The sequence below is a fragment of the Muntiacus reevesi genome, chromosome 3, assembly GCF_963930625.1.
Source record: "Muntiacus reevesi chromosome 3, mMunRee1.1, whole genome shotgun sequence".
NCBI classification, from domain to species: domain Eukaryota; kingdom Metazoa; phylum Chordata; class Mammalia; order Artiodactyla; family Cervidae; genus Muntiacus; species Muntiacus reevesi.
Genome location: NC_089251.1, coordinates 112,365,282 through 112,391,298, shown reverse-complemented (window position 1 = coordinate 112,391,298; position 26,017 = coordinate 112,365,282). Strand labels below are relative to the sequence as shown.

The 26,017-nt window shown below is 50.1% G+C and overlaps 2 protein-coding genes across 2 annotated transcripts in view; both read right to left on the bottom strand.

Moving 5' to 3' along the window:
- Window positions 1–1,696: 1,696 nt before the first annotated feature.
- XKR8 (XK related 8) lies at window positions 1,697–8,877 on the bottom strand. Its single transcript, XM_065927569.1, has 3 exons — window positions 8,510–8,877; window positions 5,906–6,102; window positions 1,697–3,410 (listed from the first exon to the last, which is right to left on the bottom strand). The coding sequence occupies exons 1-3, from the start codon at window positions 8,800–8,802 to the stop codon at window positions 2,701–2,703; spliced, it is 1,200 nt and encodes a 399-aa protein (XP_065783641.1). The 5' UTR covers window positions 8,803–8,877; the 3' UTR covers window positions 1,697–2,700.
- Window positions 8,878–9,437: 560 nt separating this feature from the next.
- SMPDL3B (sphingomyelin phosphodiesterase acid like 3B) overlaps window positions 9,438–26,017 on the bottom strand; it is a 33,377-nt gene continuing 16,797 nt past the window's right edge. The window contains exons 3-8 of the mRNA XM_065927568.1: window positions 24,916–25,013; window positions 16,245–16,388; window positions 14,389–14,561; window positions 12,575–12,755; window positions 12,358–12,491; window positions 9,438–10,002 (exon numbers count right to left, since the gene is read on the bottom strand). Coding sequence (XP_065783640.1) covers window positions 9,637–10,002; window positions 12,358–12,491; window positions 12,575–12,755; window positions 14,389–14,561; window positions 16,245–16,388; window positions 24,916–25,013 — 1,096 coding nt within the window. The 3' untranslated portion in view covers window positions 9,438–9,636. The remainder of the gene's footprint in view (window positions 10,003–12,357; window positions 12,492–12,574; window positions 12,756–14,388; window positions 14,562–16,244; window positions 16,389–24,915; window positions 25,014–26,017) is intronic.

Genomic DNA, 26,017 nt, shown 5'->3' with positions numbered 1-26,017 from the left:
TAATATCTGCATTCTCAAGAACCTTTCCTGTGGCAAGTTAAAATGAGCAAATCAAGAGCTTCTTTATTCAAAAATAAGTTTCTTAACATTAAAAAAAATAGTCTTCAAAAGAAATTTTTAATTGCAAGTAATATGAGTGTCATTTTTTAAAAATTCTTGATTCTGTAAACTTAGTTACAAATGAAACTACTTGAGTCCACAGCTTTTTAAGCTACAGACCTATTACCTTCATTTGACAGTTTCATCTGAAGGGAGTCTATGTAGATGAGAGCTTAGCCGAGACGATCTCCCCGAGCCTAGTCTTTTCCACATATCACAGGACGAAGCAGAGAAAATAAATGTAGCAAGTATTTCTATTTTACTGACGTATAATTGATAGCAGGTATTCATTTGAGTGGACTCCTTAAGAACCTCTTATGTTTGTGGCTAGGCTGGCCACTAAGACCAGGGATTTCTAAAGGTCAAGTCTGCCCTCTTGAGGTCTCAACCCTTGATGTTCCCTATGAATTGAGAAGAAAAGTAATTTTGCTTTTGTGTGTGTGTTTAAATATATTCAATTAAAAGAATGATCTTTTTTTTGAAGTTACGTATCATTTCATAAGATGATACAGATAATAGATGGTGGTAGTTTTTACTGCCCTTTTATATATGTGTATATATGTTCATATATACATAATACATGGTATTTTTAAAATATTTTATTATTTCTTATTTATTTGGCTGTGCCAGGTCTTAGTTGCAGCGTGAGGGATCTTTGATTTTCATGGCGGCATGTGGGGTCTAGATCCCTGACCACAGATGGAACCCAGGCAGGCCCTCTGCTTTGGGAGCACGGAGTCTTAGCCACAGGACCACCAGAGAAGTCCTTACTACGCTTTTTTATCAAATTAACTTGGCAAACATGTTGGCCATTTTACTGGCTCATGAAATTCAAATGTCTGGAAATCATTGAACTAAGTGACCCTGGAGATGCTTTCTGCCTCTGCCATTCTGTGTATGTGGAAAGCACCAGCAGCATCTTCCCAGAGCCCCTCGGCTTCTAGCCCTCGTCTCTGTCAGCCTTGGCCCTAGGCCAGCATGACTGCTACAAGCCCTCCTTCATCCAGGCACTGCTGACTTGGCGTCCAGGATGGAGCACATGTGCATGGCGCCCACCCTCACATCCTTTCGGGCTCACCAATTTCTCAGGGAGGCCTTCCCAGCCATTCTATATAGAATTATATCAGTAACTCCCACCCCTAACACACACTTCCCCGACCATATTTTTCTTTCAGCACTTTACACTATCTGATACACACTTGCTCTGTTTAGTGTGTCTCCACCAGATGAATGACTCCACTCTGATGAATACTCTCCTGGGTCCCCTCCCCGTGGTGATGAACCTTTCCTTCTGTCTCCAGCGCCCTTTTCCTGCTCCTTGTTTCTCCAAACCACAGACCTCCCAGAATAGCAAAAAGTTCCACCTCCCCAACACTATAGCCCATGTCCACATCCCCTGTCACCACTACCACGCTCCCACTGAGCTCCCAGCAAAAAGGCCTTTCTTCATCTGTGCTCCTGTATTCACTTCCTAGTACCAAGTATTGTGGCTACTCCCCCAGGCCCAGCAGCAGAGCTCGTTAAGAGCACACTAGAGTCAGCCCAGATCTGGGTTCTGACGCTCACCTGAGCGGTCATCCCCACACTGGCTTACCAGCTCTTGATGCTCAGAAAACAAGGTGGAGAAGTCTTAGCTCAGCCAGCCCACTTCTCTGGTCCCAGGGGCTTTGCCAACTTTGAGAGGTGGATTATGTGTCCCTGACCCCTTTTTTCCAGGCAGCTTTGAACTTGGCAGTAGATTCAATGACACAATAAGGCTGGAAGATACCATGAGGTTTTAATAATAATCTAATAACACTGTTTTAACAAAAACACCATACATGTGTCTCACAGAGACATAGAAACACACACCTCTTCCTCCCGCACAGACCCTGAGGTAGAAAAGAACACTGCCTGAAGTATAAAAAAATACTCAACAGGCTGAGCCATGGCCCAGACCGCAGGTTCACAAGGCACTTGGCTGAAAGGTTGCCCCTTGAGAGCAGGGCAGAGGCTGGGCCAGCTGCACCCCAGGCAACTGTGCACCCCTGGCTTCTAGCATGAAAGCCTGCTCTGGGGCAGCTGGAGAGGCTAAGAGCTGAAACTGGAATGGCAGCTGATCTGCCAAGAACAGAATGATGCTCCTGGCACATAGAAGGCCTTTGGTAAGCATCTGCTGAATGAATTGAATGACTGGAGGGGGACAATTCCAAAGAATACATCCTGGAGGTTCTGGGGCCTTTCAGCCCCGGGCAGGGCAACCAAGGGTGAAACAGCACCTCCACCAGTTATTTCAGAGGTAGCCGAGGAGGTAAAAGTGCCAGCACTGGGATGCTTTGGCATATGTGGGTGGAGGAAGAGTGCAGTGGAGGCTCTTCTTTCCTCCCAAAGTGTTTCATAGATAACGGGCCCTCGACCCAGCAGGGCCCAGCCCTTCTCATCTAGTTCTCCTCCTTGATGGTGGGCCTCTGTCTTAACTCAACTCTGGTCTCCAGTACCTGGCACAGATCAGGCATCCAGGGCTCATTGAGTGAATCAAGGCCCATAGCAGCATTAGTAGCTTATCTTCATCCTACCAATTCCATCTGGTCTCGAGTCCCCCTGGCTGGGTCTGACCCTGCCTCAAAGGACACCATTCACCTCTCCCTTCCATGGCAAAACAGCTTCATCCCTCGCCTTGGGGAAAAAGTTCTTAGCCAGCTGGGCCATGCGTCTGTTCTGTGGGAGCTGACGCTCCTCAAGGGAGCGGAGACCCCTGGTCCCGTCCACCTGGTCGGGCTCCCAGCGGCGGCTAGGGTGCAGCCAGCAGTAGTAGGCCAGCCGCAGAGCCAGCCCCAGAAGGAAGCAGACCCCGGCTGCGGGCAGCAGGCTCTGCAGCAGGTGCCCGCTGGGCAGCCAGGCGCTCTGAGTCGCCCAGGCCACCACCAGGAGGAGGCTGTCGTGAAGCAGGAACACCAGGTGGATGGTGGCACGGCCTCGGGTGTGGCCCTCCGCCACGTTGAACCAGGAGAAATACAGGATGGTGGCCACAGTTGCCCGGTACAGCCACTCAGAGTGGGGACCTGGCATGAAGTCCGTGCCCTGCAGCCAGACCCAGAAGAGGAACACCAGCCACAGACCCAAGAAGTGCAGGGCCACGTAGCGGGGGAAGAGGGCTGAGAAGAGGGCCACGACCAGCACCCGGGGCCACAGCAGCAGCAGGTTCCACAGGAAGTAGATCACGGAGGCGCCCAGTCCCAGGAGAGGCTTGGAGGGGAGGCAGGTGCGCAGGGCCTGGTGGTAGTCGAGCAGTGCCCATGAGATACCCACAAAGGACGTACAGATGCTGACCCCTGTAAAGAAGAGTAGACAGGTGAGCCCTGCGGGCAGCCCACAGGCGCTCCCCCGAGGCAGTGGTACTGCGGGGGCATTGTAGCCACGCTGCGGTGGGTATCAGAGCTCCCAGTTTGTTGAAAAGTACAGCTGGAGCACAGTTAGTTCACACAACCCTACCAGAGCTTCCATCCATATGGAGGCTGTCCTTCACCACAGACCTTTCAAGTGCTACCCCTGTTACATTTTTCAAGGATGAGACTGTGTGACTTAACACTCTCATCAGCACCCATCGCCCAGCATCGGGTACCCCCTGGGCCTTGGCCCCACCCTGAGCACATTTTGAAATCCTTCCTTTCCTTGAAGAGTCCATGCCTTTCTTGAATTTGAACCCCAGCAGTCCAGTTCCCCTTTCCTTAACCTCAGAAAGGGAAGCGGGAAATCCCACAGGGTGACGACCAGCCTCTAGCTGAAGCCGCCTCCTGGGGGCCAGGAGGGATGTCCCTGCTGTGAGGTTGGAACAGCCCCTACTCCCCTCCGTTCCACCCTCGGGTTGGGCCCTGGTTTTGATTTTCCAAGACATCCACCTCCCACCTCCTGGTTGCCCGTCCTAGACTAGAAGCACCAGGCCCTCCAAGGAAGGCTGGAAGCATCTCTAGACAGCTTCCTCCCTGCCCCCTTCCTACCTCATTTGGTCAACAGATGTTCTCTGGGAACCTGCTGTGGGTCAGGAACCCACTCCCAGCCTGGAATGAGCTCTGTGGCCTAAGTACCTCACACTCAAGGTCTCTGCAGGCCTGATGTTCCTCCAGCTGCCCCACGTGCTGCATTCTCTGACCTGACAAGCTGTGCCCTTGGTTATTAGGTAGACCCACCCTGTTTCCTCTGGCCTACTCCTCCTTACCCGGCAACTTCCGGCTTGAATATCCCCTAGAGTCACCCATCCTGACGCCATCCCACCCTACTCCACCGTGCAGGTCCTATAATACCCCCTCCAGACTCTGTCTGGAGTCTTATTTCCTTATCTCTGAGCTCCTTCAGAGTAGAAAACAGAGTCTGCCCCCCCCCTCCCCCCGGGATCCCTCAGCAGCCTAGTAGCTGGCATATAGCAGCAGCTGAAGAAATGTTTGCTAAACAGAAGTTGGGAAAATCCATTTCTTCCCTCAGTTTCCCATCCCCACTGGCCCATACACACAGGGCAGATGGTCTCCACTTAGCCCTGGTCCTGGATACCCACTGGCCTCAAATAGACAAAAACACAGCCACCCCTCAGAATCCACAGGGGATTGGTTCCCAAAATCCATGGGTGCTCAAGTCCCTAATATAAAATGGGGTTATAGGGTCGGCCCTCTGAATCTAAGGGTGCAGAACCCACAGAGAGGGCTGACGGTATGTGCCCAATGAATGCTGTGTGTCCCAGGGTGAATCACTTCACCTTTTGGCACCTCTTTGCTCTCATGTAAAATGGAGATAAATGCAGCACCCACCTAGAGGGTGCCGTGGACTGTAACAATGATGACATAGCACTTTGCACGGTGCTACTAGCAGCAGGGGCTCAATCGTGACAGCTGCTACTACTGTTTTGTTTTCCCCCAATTAATACTGCAGAACCAGATGAGCAAACGGAAAGGACCCTTGAAGATGGAGTCCAACTCCCCAACTTGTATGACCGTGGGAACTGAGGCCAGAGAGGGAAAGACTCTCCAGTCCCGCAGCGAGGGGTGGCAGAGCTGGGACTGGTTCCCCGGGAGGCTGTGCCAGGTACAGCAGCAGGTGTGTGAGGGTGGAGACAGGAAAGCGGAGATCCTGAATCAGATGTGAGCTGGAGTCCCAACTTGGCTGCCAGCTGGCATGTGACCTTGGGCAACTCACTTCCCTAAAGCCCGCTCAAAGTTGCTCATTGCACAAACCTCTCCTGTGGTTTATGAAGCCACCTGCCTTCCTCCTTCTCAGATCACTCCACTGGCTTTAATGTAACTGCATGCTTCACAGTCTGTGGTCCTGGCAGGCCAGGGGCTTTGTCTGTCTGCTTATTCACTGTGGTGTCCCTATCACAGGGACAGGCACAGAGGTGCTCCATAGAGACTTAAGTGTACAAAGGTGCTCAATAATTTCTCTGTTGATTAACAGATTCCCTATTAGACATTAGGCACCCAGCATACTTTATCTGTTATGTTCAAACTAGTAAAACTTATATTGTAGACTTAATAGGCACTAGGCCCTATATGCATCACTTCACTTAAAAACTTTTCATTCGCTTTATGAGGAAGGATCATCGACTATGTCCATTTTACAGATGAGAACAATAGCTCAGAGAGGTAGAGTCCTCTTTGTCCAAACTCAAGGCTGGAGCATGACTTTGGATTGGACCCCAGACCTGCCTCGCTAAAGGACATTCCTCTGTTTTCTAAACAGCATTTATGAAAAAGAGAAAACCTTTCTGACATTCGTGGGCAACTTTCCCAAGTCATGAAGGTGCGGCGCGGGGGTGGCTGGCCTTGGGCCTGACACTCACACTGGTAGTACTCGGCGCTGCCGCTCTGCAGTATGATGGCCAGCACCAGGGTGAGCTGCGGCGTCGTCTCCAGGAAGGTCTCGAAGAGTCGCAGCATGCTGATGTCCAGGGACAGGAAGTCAGCGTAGGCCAGATCGAACTCGGAGGGGACCTCCTGCCGCCACACCAGCAGCCCCTGCTGCAGCCCCTGCACGCATCTGGGCAGCACACGTGATGCCCCAAGGCACCCGGTTAGCATCCAGTGGCATTCTCCCTTCCCTCCCCACTGAGCAGATGCGGATGGGCTCCAATCCTGGCTTGTCACGTACACACAATGGGACCTTGGGCAAGTGACAACCTCACTGAACTTGTTTCTTCATCTGTGAAATGGGGATAGATTACTGCTCCTGCTCCTGCAGTAGCCACCATTCCAAGCTCATCACTAACCTTGTCCCACTTCCTCCTTTACAACATCCCCGTTTTACAGATGGGGAAACAGGACCAAAGAGCGAATGAACAGTGGAAACAGGATTTGGACTCCAAACTGTCTGAATTTGAAAGATGTACTATGAAAGTGCCTAAAGTGATCCTTCTCAAATTTCAGCAAGCCTAAGAATTTCTTAGGATTCTGTGGGGAAGGGGAGCCATGGAGACTTTCTGAGCACAGACAAGACAGGTCCTACTGTGCTATAGAAAGAGCACCCAGGAATCCATGGGAGAGGCCTGCCCAGAGTGATGGAAGCAGAGATGGGGCGGAGTTAAGAGGGTTCAGAGAGGTCTTCCCTGGTGGTCCAGGGGCTAAGAATCTGCCTGCCAATGCAGGGGATACAGGTTCCATACCTGGTCCCAGGGAAGATGCCACATGCCTTGGGGGCAACTAAGCCCATGCCCTGCAGTTACTGAAGCCTGTTTGCCTAGAGCCCATGCCTCACAAGAGAAGCCTTGAGAAGACTATAATGAGAAGACTGCACCACAACAAAGATCAGTCCCTGCTCGCTGCAACTAGAGAAAACCCACACAGCAAGGAAGGCCCAGCACAGCCAAAAATAAATAAAAAATTTTTAAATGAGAGAGACGGTCCAGAGGTTGGACAGACAGACCTGAGTGACCCGTTGGCCTAAGGGAAGAGTGGAGGATGCACCAGGATCTCGCCTGCCCAGAACCGATCTCAGTTGGCTCTCGGGAGGTGAACCCACTCACTCATCTCGACTTCATTCATTAGACATTTACCCTCGCTTCCCCTGGATGGTCTTGACAACATGCTAAGAGAACAGACAGGCACACCCAGGTTGGGGGTTGTTCCCCAGTGCCCTGGCAGAGGCAGAGGCCTAGTCACAGGCTGGCACAGAGACCCTGTTTTCTCAAGCAAAGCTCAATACAGTCTGTCCAACTCATACTCAGCAAAAACAGAAGATACATGATGCAGTTATCGATTCAGGGCTCATTGCAGGCTGCCAGGACTATAATATCTGTGCCCCTTCGTGTTCATCAGGGGTGTTATTGATGACTGGCCAGTCCCTCAGGCGAAACTGCAACATTCAAAGCTCCTCCCGCCCACTCCTGGAGACTCAAGGCAAGATCTGGAAAGAATCTGTAACCATGGATTCCAGAGTGGGTCCTGGCTCTGTCCCGCCCATCCCAACCCAGATCACATGGTGTCCTGACTTTGTCGCATGACTCTGACCCCTTCGTTTCACTTTCCCCATCTCCGGATGGTCCTGCCACTTCTGAAAAGAAGCACAGCCCACACAGATTTTGCAGGCTTCCCCGCACCCCCCCCACAACCCCCGCATCCAGCCCTGTCTGGCTCCAGGAACATGCATGAGTCAGACCCCATCTCTGCCCTCTTGCTGGGTCCTGGGGGTGAGGGGGTGGGGTGGGGAGCAAGTGCTCGTGGAGAAGGCAGCTGGGGAAGATAAGGCAGGGACACTGGCCGTGAGGGACCAAGCGCTGCCCTGGGGTCAGGGCTGCTCGGGCTGCAAGGTGACCCAGCTAGCTGATCAGGAGGTGAGCTGACGCTGCTGCTCAGCCTGCACGGGCGCAATTCACAGGTCTCGTTCCACTTAGTCCTTACACTGGGAGCCTCTGGTACACTGAGTAAACTGACATCTGGAGGGGAAACTAGGGGCTCCGCCCACAGCTAAAAAGAACTGCGGGGACCCGTTGCCAATAGAACAGAGTCCGCCCCGACCAGGCGCTGCGCCCTTCACAGCGGGGCTTGCCCGCCACACCCACCTCCGGATGACAGCCTCCTTTTAACATAGGAGGGAACTGAGGCTCAGAAAAAGCCTGGAAGGAGGCCACAGGTGGTAAAGCCAGGAGTGGACCCCAAAGGGCCTGACTCCAGGTCGTGTGCCTCAGTTTCCTCTCTGGGTCCCCGTTTCTTCACTTGTGCCAGGAAGCTCGAGTGATGAGCTCTGAGGGCCGTCAGCCGGATTGATCCTTCATCAGGGGCCAGGAGTTCACCTGGTGGGAGAGGCGCCCTCTAAACTAGGAGGGGCTTAGTTTCCTCTCCTGGGTCGCAGTCCTTTCCTCTCCTCCCCCCGTGTCCCAGAGTCAGCCCAGCAGCAGGAGGTGACGTGACCTCCGTTCCCCCCTCTCTCTCCCCAGGGGCGGGGCGCTCACCTGTACAGGTAGCCCAGCTGGAGGAGATGCAACAGCGCCAGGTACCGGCCAGGGGGCTTCGGCGCGAGCGGGATGGAGACGTCGGAGCGCAGCCAGACCCAGCTGAAGAGCTGCAGCGCGACCGAGGCGAGGCCCAACAGCGCCAGCACCAGCGCGGCCCACAGGTAGCGACCGCTGAGCACATACTGGCTCGCGGCCCACACATCGGCGCCCAGGTCGATCAGGAAGGCGAGGGTGCCCAATATTCCAAGGACTAGGTCCCTTAAGAGCACGGCGCGGGGCGACCAGGGCATGACCCGCGAGCCTCCCCCTCCTCTATTCGTCTGGGCTCAGGCCCGCCCTCCCGGCCCAGAGTCGCTCCCGGCCCAGAGTCGCTCCCGGCCCAGAGGCGCACTGGCAGGAAGGAGGCGTGCACAGCCCTCGGGGCCTCCCAGGACCGGACCGCTGGGCGGGACTTCCCCGTCCCGCCCCGTCCGGGGAGGAGCGAGGCCCGCAGACCCCGCGGCTCAGTGCTCTCTGGCCAGGCATCCTGCCTAGGGATCCCCCCGCCCCGCCAGGCCCCGCTGAACCCAGAGGGCCCCAAGGACCGCTAGGCCCGAAGAGGCACCGTCCGAGGTGCAATGTAGCAGGCTTGTTTTACCCTGGAGGCCCAAGGCGGAGAATATGGCCCGCAGACGAGCGCCCGGGTTAGAACTGCGCTGTCTCACGTCCGCACTGTTGCAAAACCAAACGCCAAAGCCCGATCCGATCCCTCACTGTACACCTCGAGGCCGGGCCCTGTGTCAGAGGAGACCGAGGGTCAACCAGGCGCACCTTCCTGGCATCTCATTTTACTCGGATTATCCGAATAGGAGGAGGGGAGGATGTTCAATAACGGGGCAAGGGAGTTACTTTTATAAACATGATTTATAAATTAATAACACGCACGACGAGCAGAGTGTTTTGGATAAAACATGAAACGTGAAAGAAATGTGCTGCTGGTGGGACCCTCGGGGCTTCATTTCCTGATCGGCTGCCCAGTCCCAGTTCATTCTGCTGTCGCGGGGAGGGGAAAGGCTGGAAGAGTCCAGCTCTCAGGGGTGATGCTGCGTCCATTTTACCAAGCGCGTCGGCCGTTGGTTCCAAGGTCAGGACACGAGCAGCGCGCGCATGCCCAGCAGCGCCGCGGGCAGGAGCGCAAGGCAGGGCGCGGGCGCGACGCCGGGGGCGCGCAGGCAGGCCGCGTACCCGTCGAAGGCCACCTCGCGCAGCGCGCACACGTGCTCGGCGCGGCACGCTTCGTCGCAGGCCCGCGTGTCGTAACTGACCGAGTTGTAGACATAGTAACGCTGCAACGCACCCTGGTCGCTGGCGATGCGGCCCAGCGCCTCGTGCATGGAGCGGGCACCTGCGTCCGGCACCCCGTAGGCCTCGGTCACCCGGTACTCGAGCTCCCAGCTTGGCGCGCCCAGCGCGTTCGCCTGGCTCAGGTTCAAGAAGTAGGTCACCATGTCCTGCAGAGGGGGCGCGAGGCGGGCGGGCCGTGAGCAGCTGTCCGCTTCTGCCCCCAACCCTCCATCTTGCATTTGATCCCGGATTCTAACCGCCGTAATCAGGACCACTCTTAGTCAGCTTGGCTGACATCAGCTGGTCCAGACTCCTGAGGTAACTGCATTATCATCCCCATTTCACAGATGAGGAAACTGAGTCCTAAAGAGGTTAATTCATTTGGCCAGGGTCTCACAGGTCCCTGAGCAGGATTGGAACCCAGGTTGTTTACTTCATGGCCTGTGTATTTTCTGTTCAAGCAAATTCCCGGGTGCACAGAAGATTCTCAGTAAGTATTTGCAGAAAGAACAGATAAAATGCAATCTAAAAGTAATGAAATGAAATGCCTGCTGAGAGAGGTTGTAGAATTGTGTTTTGATGGGGGCTTGGGATGCACCCAAGACATCTAGAACTCAGGTGCATTTTCTGGACTAGAATGTGGAAGGGTTATCTGTCCAATACTTTCCACCTAAGTTTGAGGATCTGCTTCAGGTCAGGAGAGGTAGGGTAAGAGGGGCTGCCATGTATGGATGGCAGCTTTCTGCTAGGCATCTACATTATTTCATTTCACACCCACCTGCGGGCCTAGTGCCCATGTAGACAACAGACCATACTCTTAAAAATCCTCAGCCTGCTTCTCCTCTAGAGTGAAGGACCTAGTATCTCAGGCAGCCCTGGTTTTAAATGGTCTTTCTCAACACCAAGGTTAAATCTCTGCACCCACCTCTTTCTGGAACTCCTATTTGAACATTCAGCTGCCTCCTCCCTTGGCATTTTCACTTGGATGCCGTATAGACATCCCAAAGTTAACAGAAAAACCAAGTTTCTGATCTTCCCTCCAAAACCTGCTCCTCCCGCAGTGATCCCGTTTCAGTAAGTGGCAACCTCATCCTTCTAGGTGCTCCAGCCAAAGCCTTGGAGCCCTTGTTGCCTCCTCACTTTCTCTTCCACCCCTCATCCAGTCCACCAGCAAATCCTGTCCACTCTGCCTTCAAAATACACTCAGGACTTCCTTGGTGGTCCAGCGGCTAAGACTCCGTGCTCCCAATTAAGGGTCCCTGGGTTCGATCCCTGGTCAGGGAACTAGATCCTACATGCTGCAGCTGAGAGTTTCTTCCATGCCCCAACTAGAGATCCTGCATGCCACAACTAAGACCTGACATAGCCAAATAATAAAATTAATACTTTTAATAATAAATCCATCCAGGATCTAGCTCTCCTCATGACCTGCTGCAGCCACCCTGGCTTATAGCACTGTCACCTCTCAGTGGTTGTAGTCACCTCCTCACTGATCCCCCTGTTTCCACCCTTGCCCCCTACAGCCTGTTCTTCACCCTGAGTAGTGATTTTTTTAAAATTCCAGAGTCTTACTCACAGCCTTTGTGACATGACCTCCACTGTGACCCCGCAGGCCTTCTTGCCCCTCCTCGCCCAACACACCCAGTATGTTCCTTCCTCCTCATTCCGCAGACACTCACGTGGCTCACTCCCTGATTTGACTCAAAGTTCAGATGTCACCCTATCAGTGACACTTCCTCACCCCGTCTATCTGACACCCCACATGTATGCACGTGCCCCGGAACTGTCACCTACCGCCTCCCCTCTCTTTTCTCCTTAGCACTGATTTCGCGCCGCACTTAACTTTACTGTGTTTGTTTATAGCCTGCCTCCCTCCGGTAAGGATGTCGGCTCCAGGAGAGCAGTGCCTTTTGTTCCCTTCTGCGTCCCCTGAGCTTAGCACAGGGCCTGGCACGTTGCAGGTGCTAACACATTTTGCTGGCGACATTAAGGAATCGTGCTCCTTTGTCGTCTCTGTAGTCCCCAGCACATCCCAGGAGGTGTGTGATCGCTCGATGGGTAGGGGCCTGCTTGGCTGCAGCCCAGTCAGGGTAGGGAAGACATGGACAGCGGGCCTGCGGTCACACTGTGCGACTGCAACTGCCAGGCCAAAGAGATCCAACTTGTCTGGGGGGCGCTGCGGAGCACTGAAGGTTTTTGAGCAGGAGAGAGACAAGAAGTGCTTAAGAAAGATGAATCCCTTCTGCTCAGCTGTACCAGATGCGCTCCAGCAGGGCTGACGGGAGGCAGGGAGACCAAGCAGGAGGCCCCGACCATGACTGGGGCAAAGGGAGATTTGGGGGAGAATTGACCTCAGCTGGTGGCAAGATTTGGCTGTAGCTCCAGGGTTCTAATGCTGAGCTCTCAAAAGGTGGAAGTAACTTGACCTTCCTGAGGCTCGGGTGGATTAGCTGGGGAAGGTGGTGATTCATTCAGGTCCCTCCCCCTCCTTCTGTGGCCCAAGCAGACCCAAGGCTCCTGACCTGCAGGCTCAGCGTAGCTCGGTCATATTCAAACACCCGGATGCCTGGATTGTTGGCGCCGTTGACCACTCCAGGTAACGTGGTTTTCCACGGGGTGACGCCAGGTGTAAGGAACATGACATTGATGGGGGCACCTTCCAGGAGAGAGACAGCGGGACTGAGAGTTTGGTGACAGAGGGAGGGAAGTGGGCTGGCCATTGCCCCCCACGGTGGGTACCTGCACTGTCATAGAACATCCGAAAGCTGTCGGTGTGGTGGTGCCCGAAGAACTGCCCCGCAATGACTCGGTGATGCCTCCGGACCACCTTCAGGTACTCCTCATTGAAGCCCTCCCGAAACCACGCTTTGTTCCGTGTCTTCTCAAAGAAGCCCGGGGGCACGTGGCCGATGATGTACACCTATGAAGAAGGGGAACCCAGTGGGGGCTCAGAGCTGCTTTCCCGAGCTCATCTCCACCTCTCACAGTCTGCCCATCTCCCCAAAAGCAAACAACAGGCCCCAAGGTACCTCCTCCCCTTTCCCTCTCCCAGGTGATCCCAGCATCTCTCTGCACACAGCAGTGAAGGTGCCGCAGGCTTCCCACCTCTGTGCCTTTGTCCATACTATGCCTGCCACCCAGACCACCCTTCTCCTGCTCACTTCTGTAAATTCTGTTGTTACTGTTTAGTCGCTCAGTCGTGTCCGGCTCTTTGTGACCCCATAGACTGTGCAGTCCGCCAGGCTTCTCTGTCCGTGGGATTGCCCAGGCAAGAATACTGGAGTGGATTGCTATTTCCTCCTCTAGGGGACCTTCCCGACCCAGGGATCCAACCTGGATCTCCTGCATTGGCAGGCAGGTTCTTTACCATTAAGCCATCTGGGAAAGTGAAAGTGAAAGTTGCTTAGTCATGTCTGACTCTTTGCAATGCCATCAACTATACAGTCCATGGAATTCTTCAGGGCAGAATACTGGAGTGGGTTGCCATTTCCTTCTCCAGGAGCCGTCTGGGAAGCCCTCTGTAAATCCTACCCATGCTTCAAAACCCTTCTCATGAAATCTTCCTGATCCTTCAGTTGAGTCTTCTCCTGTTGGAGAGCTCAGGCACTCTAACCAAAACTTCCTTACGTGGTTTATAACCTCTGCTGTGTAGTGGTAATATGTGTTCACATCTTACATCCATTGAGTCACTCAGCTGTAATGACAGTGCCTGGGCCCTTGGCCCCACTGCGAGAGGCAGAATGGTGGGGTGGGGCAGTGGTGGCTGGTAAGGAGGGCAGTGAAGAGTGTGAGCTTTGGAGACAAACCACCGTTGGATACCAGATGTGTATCACCTCTCTGAGCTTCAGTTTTCTCACCAGGAGAGCTACCTAACTGGTGCGGTTTTGAGAGTTCATATATCCATATAAAGCACCTAGCAACTTATCTGATGTACAGTGAGGACTCAGAAGCACCAGCCATGAGATCCTGCCGGGATGCACTGGCCAGAGTAGGGACTCAGGCAAATGAGACAGAAGGCCAGTCGTCGGGGGCTGCCAGCCCAGCAGACTAGAGGGACACACCTCACAGCGGATGAGATGGACACACCTCAAAGGCAAGGCATATCTCTGAGGTCTAGCCCGCACTGTGGTGGCAGCTATGCTGGACTTGGCTTCTGGAGCCTCGGGTTCCAGTCTCAGTGAGTTACAGTCTCTCAGGCGTGTCCAGCTCTTTGCCACCCCATGGACTGTAGCCCGCCAGGCTCCTCTGTCCATGGAATTCTCCAGGCAGGAATACTGGAGTGGGGAGCCATTTCCTACTCCAGGGGATCTCAGCCCCACCACTCACTGTGAGACTTGAGACCGTCACTGCCCCACCGGGAGCCTCACCGCACAGTGGGTCCCAGCCTCACAGGCTGTTGTGAGGATGGAAGAAGCCCTCTCAGGTGCCAAGCTGATGAAGGACCCTCTGTGACATGAGCATCTTGAGTGAGTGGGTGTGAGTCTGTGCCGAAGTGGGGGACTCATTCAGGAAGAGACCCCCGGGAGGGAGGAGAAGGAGCAGGGAGCCCTTACCATTTCCCCAGCCTGGGATGCACTGGTCAGCACGTCGTCCAGCCACTGGAACTGCTGGCTGGGGTCAGCCATGCCGGCCGTCTGCTCATTGTTGCTATAGTACAGGTTGGTGTTGAGGACCACGATTCGCCCAGCCCTGCTCGGCCCCGGCAGTTTCTCAGAATAGAAGGCACCTAGGACATCACAGCCATGGGGGATCTGAAGGGGTCTCTTGCCTCCAAGCAGACACACCTCTGTCCCCTGTTACTTCACTTGCTCATCTTCTCCTTCCTTGGCATCCCCCCTTCCCATCTTTCCCACAGGATGAGCATCGTGGGTAGGACCAAAGGCTCTGGAGCCAGGCTGCCTGGGTTCAAGTCCTGGTTCTATCCCTTACTACCTGTGCCACTTGGGGAAAGTTCCTTAAGGTCTCGATGCCTCAAGTTTATCCTCCATAGAATGGGAATAACATGGAGGTGTGTTTACCCCTCTGGATTCACTGTCAGCCCTTCTGCACTTAGCTCTCTGCCCCAGGAGCAGTTGATTAAATCAATGGGCTTCTGTGCTACTTAAGGAAGGAATGAGAGGAGGTCGGGTCCCCTTGGGATGCTGTGTCCCCCATATCAGTGATTCTCAAACTGGTGATTTTGTCCCCAAGGGAACACTTGGCAATGTCTGGAGACATTTTTGGTTTTCACAATGGGAGATGTTACTTGCAACTAGTGGATAAAGGCCAGCAATGCTGCTGAACACCCTACAATGTACAGGACACCCCCCCCACCACCACCACAAAGAATTACCCTGCCCCATATGTCAACAGTGGCAAGGTTCAGAAGCCTGGCTTGAACTGAAGGTCACTGCCCCTCCAAAGGTTGTTGTGAGGAATCTAGCAGTGGACTGAGGGCAGTGCCAGGCACACAGAAAATGCTCGAGGAATATTCACTTCTGATTCTGATTAGTGCTCTGTGGTTAAGAAGATGGGCATTGGGATCAGCCCTGGATCCTGCTCCTGAGGTTGCCTCCTCTTGTTGCCCTAATGGTCCGGGAGCGACAAGAATGAAGACAGAACACGAAATCTGGGGCAATGGGTCAGGGGACCTGCAGCCTCTATTGGACTGAGGTGCAGAGTCCACTCTGAGTCCAGCTTTTATTCCTAACTGCAGACTACAAGATTTTCTCAGATCTTATCTTTCTCAAGACTTATGCCATATCAGTTGAAAGTGAAAGAAAGTGAAGTCACTCAGTCGTGTCCAATTCTTTGTGACCCCATGAACTGTAGCCTACCAGGCTTCTCCATCTGTCCATGGGATTTTCCAGGCAAGAGTAGTGGAGTGGGTTGCCATTTCCTTCTCCAATATCAGTTACATACTCCTAAATATCATGGACTACACTGACATAGTCCAGATCTCCTTGTGTTTACCCTGGGCCATTCATTCCCTTCTGGGCTAGTCTTGGGAACAATTAGCAAGTGCATAGGCAGCGTTCATGCCTGATGGTGACCCAGCGTTCCAAGGTCCATGCTTTTATGATCCCAGTCACAATCCCTTCTGGGTCTGGCCCTAGGGTTTTTAACAAGGCTATAATTCTAAGAAAGACATGAAAAATAATCATCAATATAGTTTCTTAATGTATGCTATTTTTCCAGGTGCTATTTCTGTGAAATTTCTCAAGGCTGAGAGAGCACATTGTTAGGAATTCCCACTACATCCTCTCAGCTAGGTGACCTTGGCCAAGACTCTTGGTATATTCAAGCCTCAGTCTCCTAATCTATAAACTGGAGATAAAATCAGTTCCTATTTCATGGGGATGTTGTGAAAATGAAATTAGACCAGACTTTGGTATAAAGGGCTCCTTATAGTAGCAAATGATGTTAGTACCTTCTTTGAAGAAAGTGATGGATTCGTTACTGAGCCAGGGTCGCCACAGCTCTGCTACCTGGTTGTAGATATTGTTGCTCCCTGCGGGTAATTGGTTTTTGGGGTGAAAGTCATGATTTCCCAAAGCAGCGTAGACTTTAGTATCTGGGAGGAAAAAAAGAAATATAAAAATATATGGGGGACTTTCCTGGTGGTCCAGTGGTTAAGATTCCACGCTCCCAATGCAGAAGGCTGAGGTTCGATCTTTGGTCAGGGACCTAGATTTCACATACCGCAACTAAAAAAATCCTTCATGCTGCAACTTAAGTTCCCACATTCTGCGATGAAGATCAAAGATCCTACATACTGCAACTAAGACCTAACACAGACAAATAAAATCTGGAAACACTGAGCTTTGCCAAAGGAGGAGGTCATAAAATTCCCATGAGGAATTGTGCACAAAGCCAGAAGTCATGACTATAATTGCCTGGGGAGAAAACCTCCTCTGTAATATAGATGCAAGCAGATATGAGAATTCATTTAAGAGAAAACAGATCCCTGGAATCCCAAAGACAGATGAGAAGAGAGAGACCCTCTCCCAGTTTATAATCAGATTAGGTGGGGGTCTCCAGAGAAACAGGACCGAACTTGGTTTTCTTGACCTAAGAGAAGCTCTTTTTGCCCTAAGCCATTTTGGGATCTAAGTTTGGCCACAAGACTTGCCCTTGAAGAGATCTCAGTAATAAAGATCTTAAGAGAACAAAAGGACGGACACTGTTATCAGGGAAGAGAAGAAAAAAGTGAAAGTGAAGTCGCTCAGTCGTGTCCGACTCTTTGCGACCCCATGGACTGTAGCCCACCAGGCTCCTCCGTCCATGGGATTCTCCAGGCAAGAGTACTGGAGTGGGTTACCATTTCCTTCTCCAAATAAAACCATTCCTATTAACAGAAAAAAAAAATACTTAAAAGGTGTTTAACTCTCTACTTTCAAAATAGGTTGTATACTTTTACGCATCTAAAGGGCTAGATGTTTCAAATAAGGATTTAAGTTTGTCGACTATACATACACATAGTAGCACTGAACCCACTGCGTACAATGGCTATAGTCTCAAAGTATTGTCTAAACAGGAACACTCTTCCTCTTCTCTATCAACCCAGTGGACAAGTCTAATAAGCATCTATAATGCTTAGAGGGGATTTTAACAATTTCACTTCTGCTAGTTGTTCTCAGAAGTCTTGCCTATGAATTTTAACATCAAGTGTACACAATGTATTTATTGGTTATTTTTGTCATACACTGGCAACCTCTTTAACATCTAGGAAGACTAGATGTTGTAAATTTGGACATTTGTCCCTTATGTACACTATATACACAAATAAGTAAACCAAATGCAGACACATACAGGACAATGGTTAACCTTGCCTAACATAAACATACTGGTATAACCCCCCTTGCTCTTTCTCCCTGAACCAGCACAAATAAAGTAATACGTACTGCTCTGAGAGGTGGTTTGATCATTCTGATCATTCTATTTCTAAATGAGTATTTCATATGAAACTTAACAAAAGGATATATCTACAAAATGTTATTTCATTACCTCTACTTTTAACATACTTTGTGCACTTCTAAACATCTAGAAAGACTAGATGTTTCAAATAAGGACTTAAGTTTGTCCACTATATACACAATAGTGTTGAATAAACTACACACATGTAACAGTGGTTATACCTAAAGATATCTTCTACAAAGGAACATTCTGGTCTAGAACCTTTCATTCTAGAGAATGAGAAGAAGAAACAAGAGCAAGAAGAGAAGAAACAAGAGCAAGATAATGAATCAGTTGTAAAGACTTTTAGTTCTGTTGCAAAGTTAAAGACTAGCCTGAAGCACTTTCTTGAGCTGTTTTACAGAATTTAACCCCTGCCATCTCAAAAACCACAGAATGATCTCTATTCCTTTCCAAGGCAAACCATTCAATATCACGGTTATCCAAGTCTATGCCCCGACCAGTAACCCTGAAGAAGCTGAAGTTGAACAGTTCTATGAAGACCTACAAGACCTTTTAGAACTAACACCAAAAAAGATCTCCTTTTCATTACAGGGAACTAGAATGCAAAAGTAGGAAGTCAAGAAACACCTGGAGTAACAGACAAGTTTGGCCTTGGAGTACAGAATGAAGTAGGGCAAAGGCTAATAGAGTTTTGCCAAGAGAACGCACCGGTCATTGCAAACACCCTCTTCCAACACCACAAGAGAAGACTCTACACATGGACATCACCAGATGATCAACACTGAAATCAGATTGATTATATTCTTTGCAGCCAAAGATGGAGAACCTCTATACAGTCAGCAAAAACAAGACCAGGAGCTGGCTGTGGCTCAGATCATGAACTCCTTATTGCCAAATTCAGATTTAAATTGAAGAAAGTAGGGAAAACCACTAGACCATACAGGTATGACCTAAATCAAATCCTTTATGATTATATAGTGGAAGTGAGAAATAGATTTAAGGGACTAGATCTGATAGAGTGCCTGATGAACTATGGACTCAGGTTCATGACATTGTATAGGAGACAGGGATCAAGAGCATCCCCAAGAAAAAGAAATGCAAAAAAGCAAAATGGCTGTCTGAGGAGGCCTTACAAATGACTGTGAAAAGAAGAGAAGTGAAAAGCAAAGGAGAAAAGGAAAGATATACCTATTTGAATGCAGCATTCCAAAGGATAGAAAGGAGAGATAAGAAAGCCTTTCTAAGAGATCAATGCAAAGATATAGAGGAAGACAATAGAATGGGAAAGACTAGAGATCTCTTCAAGATAATTAGAGAACCAAGGGAACATTTCATGCAAAGATGGACTCACTAAAGGACAGAAATGGTATGGACCTAACAGAAGCAGAAGAGATTAAGAAGAGGTGGCAAAAATACACAGAAGAACTGTACAAAAAAGATCTTCATCCAGATAATCAAGATGGTGTGATCACTCACCTAGAGCCAGACATCCTGGAATATGAAGTCAAGTGGGCCTTAGGAAGCATCACTACGAATAAAGCTAGTGGAGGTGATGGAATTCCAGTTGAGCTATTTCAAATCCTAAAAGATGATGCTGTGAAAGTGCTGCACTCAATATGTCAAAAAATTTGGAAAACTCAGCAGTGTCCACAGGACTGGAAAAGGTCAGTTTTCATTCCAATCCCAAAGAAAGGCAATGCCAAAGAATGTTTAAACTACTGCACAATTGCACTCATCTCACAGGCTAGTAAAGTAATGCTCAAAATTCTCAAGTCAGGCTTCAGCAATACGTGAACTGTGAACTTCCAGATGCTCAAGCTGGTTTTGGAAAAGGCAGAGGAACCAGAGATCAAATTGCCAACATCCACTGGATCATTGAAAAAGCAAGAGTTTCAGAAAAACATTCTGCTTTATTGACTATGCCAAAGCCTTTGACTGTGTGGATCGCCACAAACTGGAAAATTCTTCCAGAGATGGGAATTCCAGACCACCTGACCTGCTTCTTGAGAAACCTGTATGCAGGTCAGGAAGCAACAGTTAGAACTGGTCATGAAACAACAGACTGGTTCCAAATAGGAAAAGGAGTATGTCAAGGCTGTATATTGTCACCCTGCTTATTTAACTTATATGCAGAGTACATCATAAGAAACGCTGGACTGGAAGAAGCACAAGCTGGAATCAAGATTGCCAGGAGAAATATCAATAACCTCAGATATGCAAATGACACCACCCTTATGGCGGAAAGTTAAGAACTAAAGAGCCTCTTGATGAAAGTGAAAGAGGAGAGTGAAAAACTTGGCTTAAAGCTCAACATTCAGAAAACTAAGATCATAGCATCCAGTCCCATCACTTCATGGCAAATAGATAGGGAAACAGTGGAAAGAGTGGCTGACTATTTTTCTGGGCTCCAAAATCACTGCCGATGATAATTACAGCCATGAAATGAAAAGAGGCTTACTCCTTGGTAGGAAAGTTATGACCAACCTAGACATCATATTAAAAAGCAGAGACATTACTTTTTCAACAAAGGTCCATCTAGTCAAGGCTATGGTTTTTCCAGTAGTCATGTATGGATGTGAGAGTTGGACTATAAAGAAAGCTGAGTGCAGAAGAATTGATGCTTTCAAAATGTGGTGTTGGAGAAGGCTCTTGGGAGTCCCTTGGACTACAAGGAGATCCAACCAGTCCACCCTAAAGGAGATCAGTCCTGGGTGTTCATTGGAAGGACTGATGCTGAAGCTGAAACTCCAGTATTTTGGCCACCTGATTGGAAGAGCTGACTCATTTGAAAAGCCCCTAATGCTGGGAAAGATTGAGGGCAGGAGGAGGGCAGGAGGAGAAGGGGTTGGATGGCATCACTGACACAATGGACATGGATTTGGGTGGACTCCGGGAGTTGGTGATGGACAGGGAGGCCTGGCATGCTGCAGTTCATGGGGTCGCAAAGAGTCAGACATGACTGAGCAACTGAACTGTACTAAACTGAACCCCTGCAACCACCAGGTCATGAGGTCACAAAGAGTTACCTGTCACTAAGACAGACTTAGTGACTGAACACAGCAATGATCACCAGAACTACTGAAACCTAAGGGATGATGATGTTGACCTTTTCTGACCCTCATGACTTCAATCAACCAAAGCATGGACTCTGTCAACTTTGCCCTAATTCTATGTTGAATTCTCCTGCTCAGGTTGCTCCATGAATATATGCATATATATGAGTATATGCATATATCCTTCCCTAGCTTAAAACTGCCCCAGTTTATTGTTCAGGGAACCACTGCTTTGGGAAAGATGCCTGGTGTTCTCCCTATTTGCGGCAAGGACTAAATCCTTCCTTCTCCTGATACTTGGCTTGGTTGTGTCTTTTGGCTTGACACCTGAAGTGAAGTGAAGTGAATTCGCTCAGTTGTGTCCGACTCTTTGCGACCCCATGGACTGTAGCCTACCAGGCTCCTCCCTCCATGGAATTCTCCAGGCAAGAGTACTGGAGTGGGTTGCCATTTCCTTCTCCAGGGGATCTTCCCGACTCAGGGATCGAACCCAGGTCTCCTGCATTGCAGGCAGATGCTTTAACCTCTGAGCCACCAGGGAAGGCTTGACACCTACCAAGAGTCAAACCTAGTTTTGGGGTAATAGGTTTTTTGCTGTGTCTCTGTGTTGGGCACTTCTAGAAGCTCCTTACAAGCATAAACTCCATGCAGACACCACCTGGCATCATGTTCATGACCAAGTCCCCTATCCCTAGAATGCTGTCTCACCCATAGTAGACACATTTGTTGACTGACTGAATGAATGAGTTACCTTATTTAATCCTCACAACAGCCCTCAGGGCAGGTACCATTATCTTCCTCATTTTGCACAGGGAGAACACTGACTGTCCAGGGGCTGGCCCACCTGGAGCGTGGCAGAGCCTGAATTGGGACCCGAATCACTTGCCTTGCACACCCATGTTCACCATCGGCCACAGTGGAGAGGCAGGGGCCAGTGTTCACAGCAACTCTGATGAGGAACCCAGGTGCACGTGACAAGAAGAACTCACGACATGGAACCAAAATCTCAAATTTCAGCCTCTTCCTCCTCTCCTACTGGTTGCTTCAGCTTATTTATCTTTATAACAGGGAGTGTTCTGCTTGACCCATGTTGCTACCATTCTCAAATAAGATAAGGCCTTGTTTCACCTCTTCTAATTTGTTCTCATTTTAACATCTCTACAAGTGGGCCATGTCTTACCATTGAGGCCAAGAGAGAGCGCTGTGTCATACTTTAGGACAGCGTTTTTTTTTTTTTTTCTTAGCGATACATAAAACCATGAAACATCTTACAGTCAATGGATTTAGGAAATTCAATACATGTGCAAGCATGTTATGAACTATAAAATCTTATCATTTACACTTGTATGTTAAATCATAATAATAAAGCATTTTCTTCTCCATTATTTCACTTTTATTCCTGAAGCCGCATGTGGAGCAGAGAAAAGAGCACTCAGAGTAAGATCTGAATTTGAACCCCTCCCTAGGAACTGACTAGCTTTGACCCATAGATTTGTTATCTATACACCGGGAATAATACCTATAGTTACCATGGTGGAGAGTGCCCTGGTTTGAGCCTGTGTGCCGTGTGTTAGTCGCTCAGTCATGTCCAACTCTTTGCAACCCCATGGACTGCAGCCTACCAGAATCCTCTGTCCATGGAATTCTCCAGGCAAGAATACTGCAGTAGGTTGCCGGTCTCTTCTCCAGGGGATCTTCCTGACCCAGGGATCGAACCTGGGTCTCCTGCATTGCATGCAGATTTTGTTTTTACCATCTGAGCCACCGAAGCCCCAGTGATTTCTGCTGGAAGATTAACTAGCCCAAGCATGTCTGAGTTGGTTGGGTTGAGGTACGTAGACTGGAAGTGTCCAGTCAGCTTCTCTGCACAAATTGATTTACACTGAGGGAAGGAGGTTGCCTCAAGGACAGATGTGGGAATTGGGGTGGGGGTGGGGGTCCCCCCCGGAGTGGCAGTGGGAGTGGTAGGTATGAGGTGTCCTCAAACCAGGATTTGCATCCCAGAACTTGCCTGTTTCCTTGGCCACAAGGATCACATTTGTCTTCAATAAAACTGAGGCATTAACAATGCCTCTCTCTAGGATTATCCTGACAGTGAAGAAGCTAAAGCATATACACAATATTCTCAGAGGAGTGCCTGACATTCAGCACTTGATACATAGATACAGGGCTTCCCTGGTGGCTCAGCTGGTAAAGAATCCGCCTGCAATGCGGGAGATCTGGGTTTGATCCCTGGGTCGGGAAGATCCCCTGGTGAAGGGAAAGGCTACCCACTCCAGTATTCTGGCCTGGAGAATTCTATGGACTGTATAGCCCATGGGGTCGCCTAGAGTCAGACAGGAGAAGGAAATGGCAACCCACTCAGTACTCTTGCCTGAGAATCCCATGGACAGAGGAGCCTGGTGGGCTACAGTCCATGGGGTAGCAAAGAGTTGACGGCTGAGCGACTTCACTTCACTTCACTTCTACATAGATACAGGACTTCCCAGGTGGCGCTAGTGGTAAAGAACCCGCCTGCCAATGCAGGAGACTATGAGAAACGCAGGTTTGAGAAACACGGCTTTGAGAAACGTGGGCTTGATCCCTGCGTCAGGAAGATCCCCTGGAGGAGAGCATGGCAACCCACTCCAGTACTCTTGGCTGGAGAATCCCGAGGACAGAGGCGCCTGGGGGGCTACAGTCCATGGGGTCGCAAAGAATCGGACATGACTAAAGCGACTTAGCACACACACACATAGAAACATATAATCGTTCTTGCTACTATTACCTATTTTTGTTATCACTATTCTGTATCTGGGTCCTGAGAGACCCACGATGAAGACCTTCAGAGGAAACAGCTGTACCAAAACCCCAGGGCGATTGGGGTAGGGGAGGGGGTTGGGACCTAGGGATCTGCTTTCACAGGTCTCCCGCTGGCAGGCTGAGAGTCTGATTCAGATCCCAGGATCTTGTGTTTGGCACAGCCTGCTTAAAGCCATTTTTAAGGACCATTAGATGGGGTCCCCCACCACCGTCTCCCCATCATGTCCTGTGGGGCTGCAGCCATAATCACTCACAGTCCTGGCTGCTCACACAGACTCTGAAGGCCTTGGATGCACCACGAAACAGTACTTTGGCTGGAAATCTGCATCTCCCAGAAGTCCCAGCAGCCAAGATGGTTTGAGAAGAGTAGATGGCAATTCCAGGGCCATAGGAGGACGCAAAGGCCGTGTGCAAGCCCATGTGAGACTTACCCAGGGACGATGCTTAAAAGTAACTGTAGACACCTTGAGAAGGGGTTAAAAGTCTGGTGTTATACAGGCAGGACAGAAACCAGTGAAATGTCAGGCATTTCCATTAATAAAAAAGAAACAGGTCCGAAATGGAGTTACTTGTGCTAAACCCTGGGTCAATGAACCAAGTGTTAACCAAGTTAATACCTAACCTAACTGAAGTTTCAGCCTCTCCCTAGAATGTGACCTTTAAACAGTCAATATGGAATTAACATAGGGGGCATTAGTGAGGAAATCTGTTTGACAGATCCCACCTTTCCCCTAAAGGAAGGTAACCTTGCCCGAAACAATCCCTTTTTGCTAGAATCTTCCTTTTTCCACCCTCTTCTGTCTGTAAAACCTTCCATTTGTACAGCTCCTTGGAGCCTCTTTCCTTTTTTTTTTAAATCTTTTTCCTCTTTTTGGCTGTACCACACGACATGTGGGATCTTACTTCCCCAACCAGGGATCGAACCTGCACCCCCTGCATTGGAAGCACAGAGTCTTAACCACTGGACTGCCAGGGAAGTCCCTGGAGTGCCTTTCTATTTTCTAAGTGGGATGCTGCCTGAGTCATGAATCCTTGAATAAAGCCAAATAGATCTGCAGATTTACTCAGTTGAATTTGGTCTTTAACACCATTAGTAGGATTCTGTGTGTATTCACAAGCGGACAAGCTCTCATTCACGTTCCTTACAGTGTTCCTGGAAGGTAAGACCTGATTGCTGTGCAGTGCCTGTTGCGGGACCTGGCCGGCAGCCGTCGTCATCGTGGGGGAAGGTCATCCCTTTGCACTTTGGGTGCTGTTTTCCTCCCACTGTGCCAGGCACTGCCTGGGTGTCAGGGAGCTTTATGGGGACCCAGGGCACAGTCTTACCTGGAAAGGCCTCCCTGATGAGCTGAGTCAGCTGCTTCACAATTTGCAACACGGCCACCTCACTCAGCCTCTCGTTGGGCACGTGTGGTGTGTCATCACTGCAAAACACCAGCAGCTCGGGAAGGGTCACAAGGAAAAGAAGGGACCGCTCCACCATGAGAAAGCAGCTCTACCCGGACCCGGCTGCAGACTGGGCCTCAGACAGCTGCTGAGAGGGAGCCACTGGGCTGGTGTTGGGAGTCACACCGGCCCGAGTTCAAGCCCTGGCTCTGCCATTAACCTGCTGTGGGTCCCTGGGCTAGTTGTTTAACCTCTCTGAGCTTCCACGAGCTCATCTGTAAAATAGGGACAATATGGAACTTCAAACAGAGTATCTGTGGGACTTCAGCAGAGGGTTCCAAAATCACTGCGCAGATTGGCTGCAGCCACGAAGTTAAAAGATGACAGCTCCTATGAAGAAAAGCTATGACAAACCTACACGGAATATTAAAAAGCAGAGACTTCACTTTACTGGCAAAGGTCTATATACTCAGAGCTATGGTTTAGTCATGTACTGATGTAAGAGTTGGACCATAAAGAAGGCTGAGTGTCAAAGAATTGATACTTTTGATCTATGGTGTTAGAGAAGACTCTTGAGAGAGTCCCTTGGACAGCAAGATCAAACCAGTCCATCCTAAAGGAAATCAGTCCTGAATATTCATTGGAAGGACTGATGCTGCAGCTGAAGCTCCAGTACTTTGGCCACCTGATGCGAAGAGCCGACTCATTGGAAAAAATCCTCATGCTGGGAAAGATTGAAGGCCAAAGGAGAAGAAGGCAACAGAGGATGAGACGGTTGGATGGCATCATCGACTCGGTGGTGTGGAAAAGCTGATCTGAGTTCATTCCTTGACCCAAGGGTTCCAAGGAGTTTGGATCTGCCTTCATAATAAAGCATCCGGATGTACTCTGGCAGGTTTAGATCTGGCTTCATAATAAAGCATCCGGATGTACTCTGGCAGGTCCAGGGCCTACCCCAGGACCATTTAGCCCCCACCCCACCCCCTATTTGACAGGCCTAAATTCCTGGATCAATCTTAGAAAGGTGCAGCAAGAAGGAAGA

Coding starts and splice junctions, on each gene's coding strand:
- XKR8 (XM_065927569.1), bottom strand. CDS start 8,802: ATGCCCTGGTCGCCCCGCGCCGTGCTCTTAAGGGACCTAGTCCTTGGA. Junction 6,103..8,509: donor CAGCTGGGCTACCTGTACAG/GTGAGCGCCCCG, acceptor TGTGCTGCCCAG/ATGCGTGCAGGGGCTGCAGC. Junction 3,411..5,905: donor CAGCGCCGAGTACTACCAGT/GTGAGTGTCAGG, acceptor TCTTCTTTACAG/GGGTCAGCATCTGTACGTCC.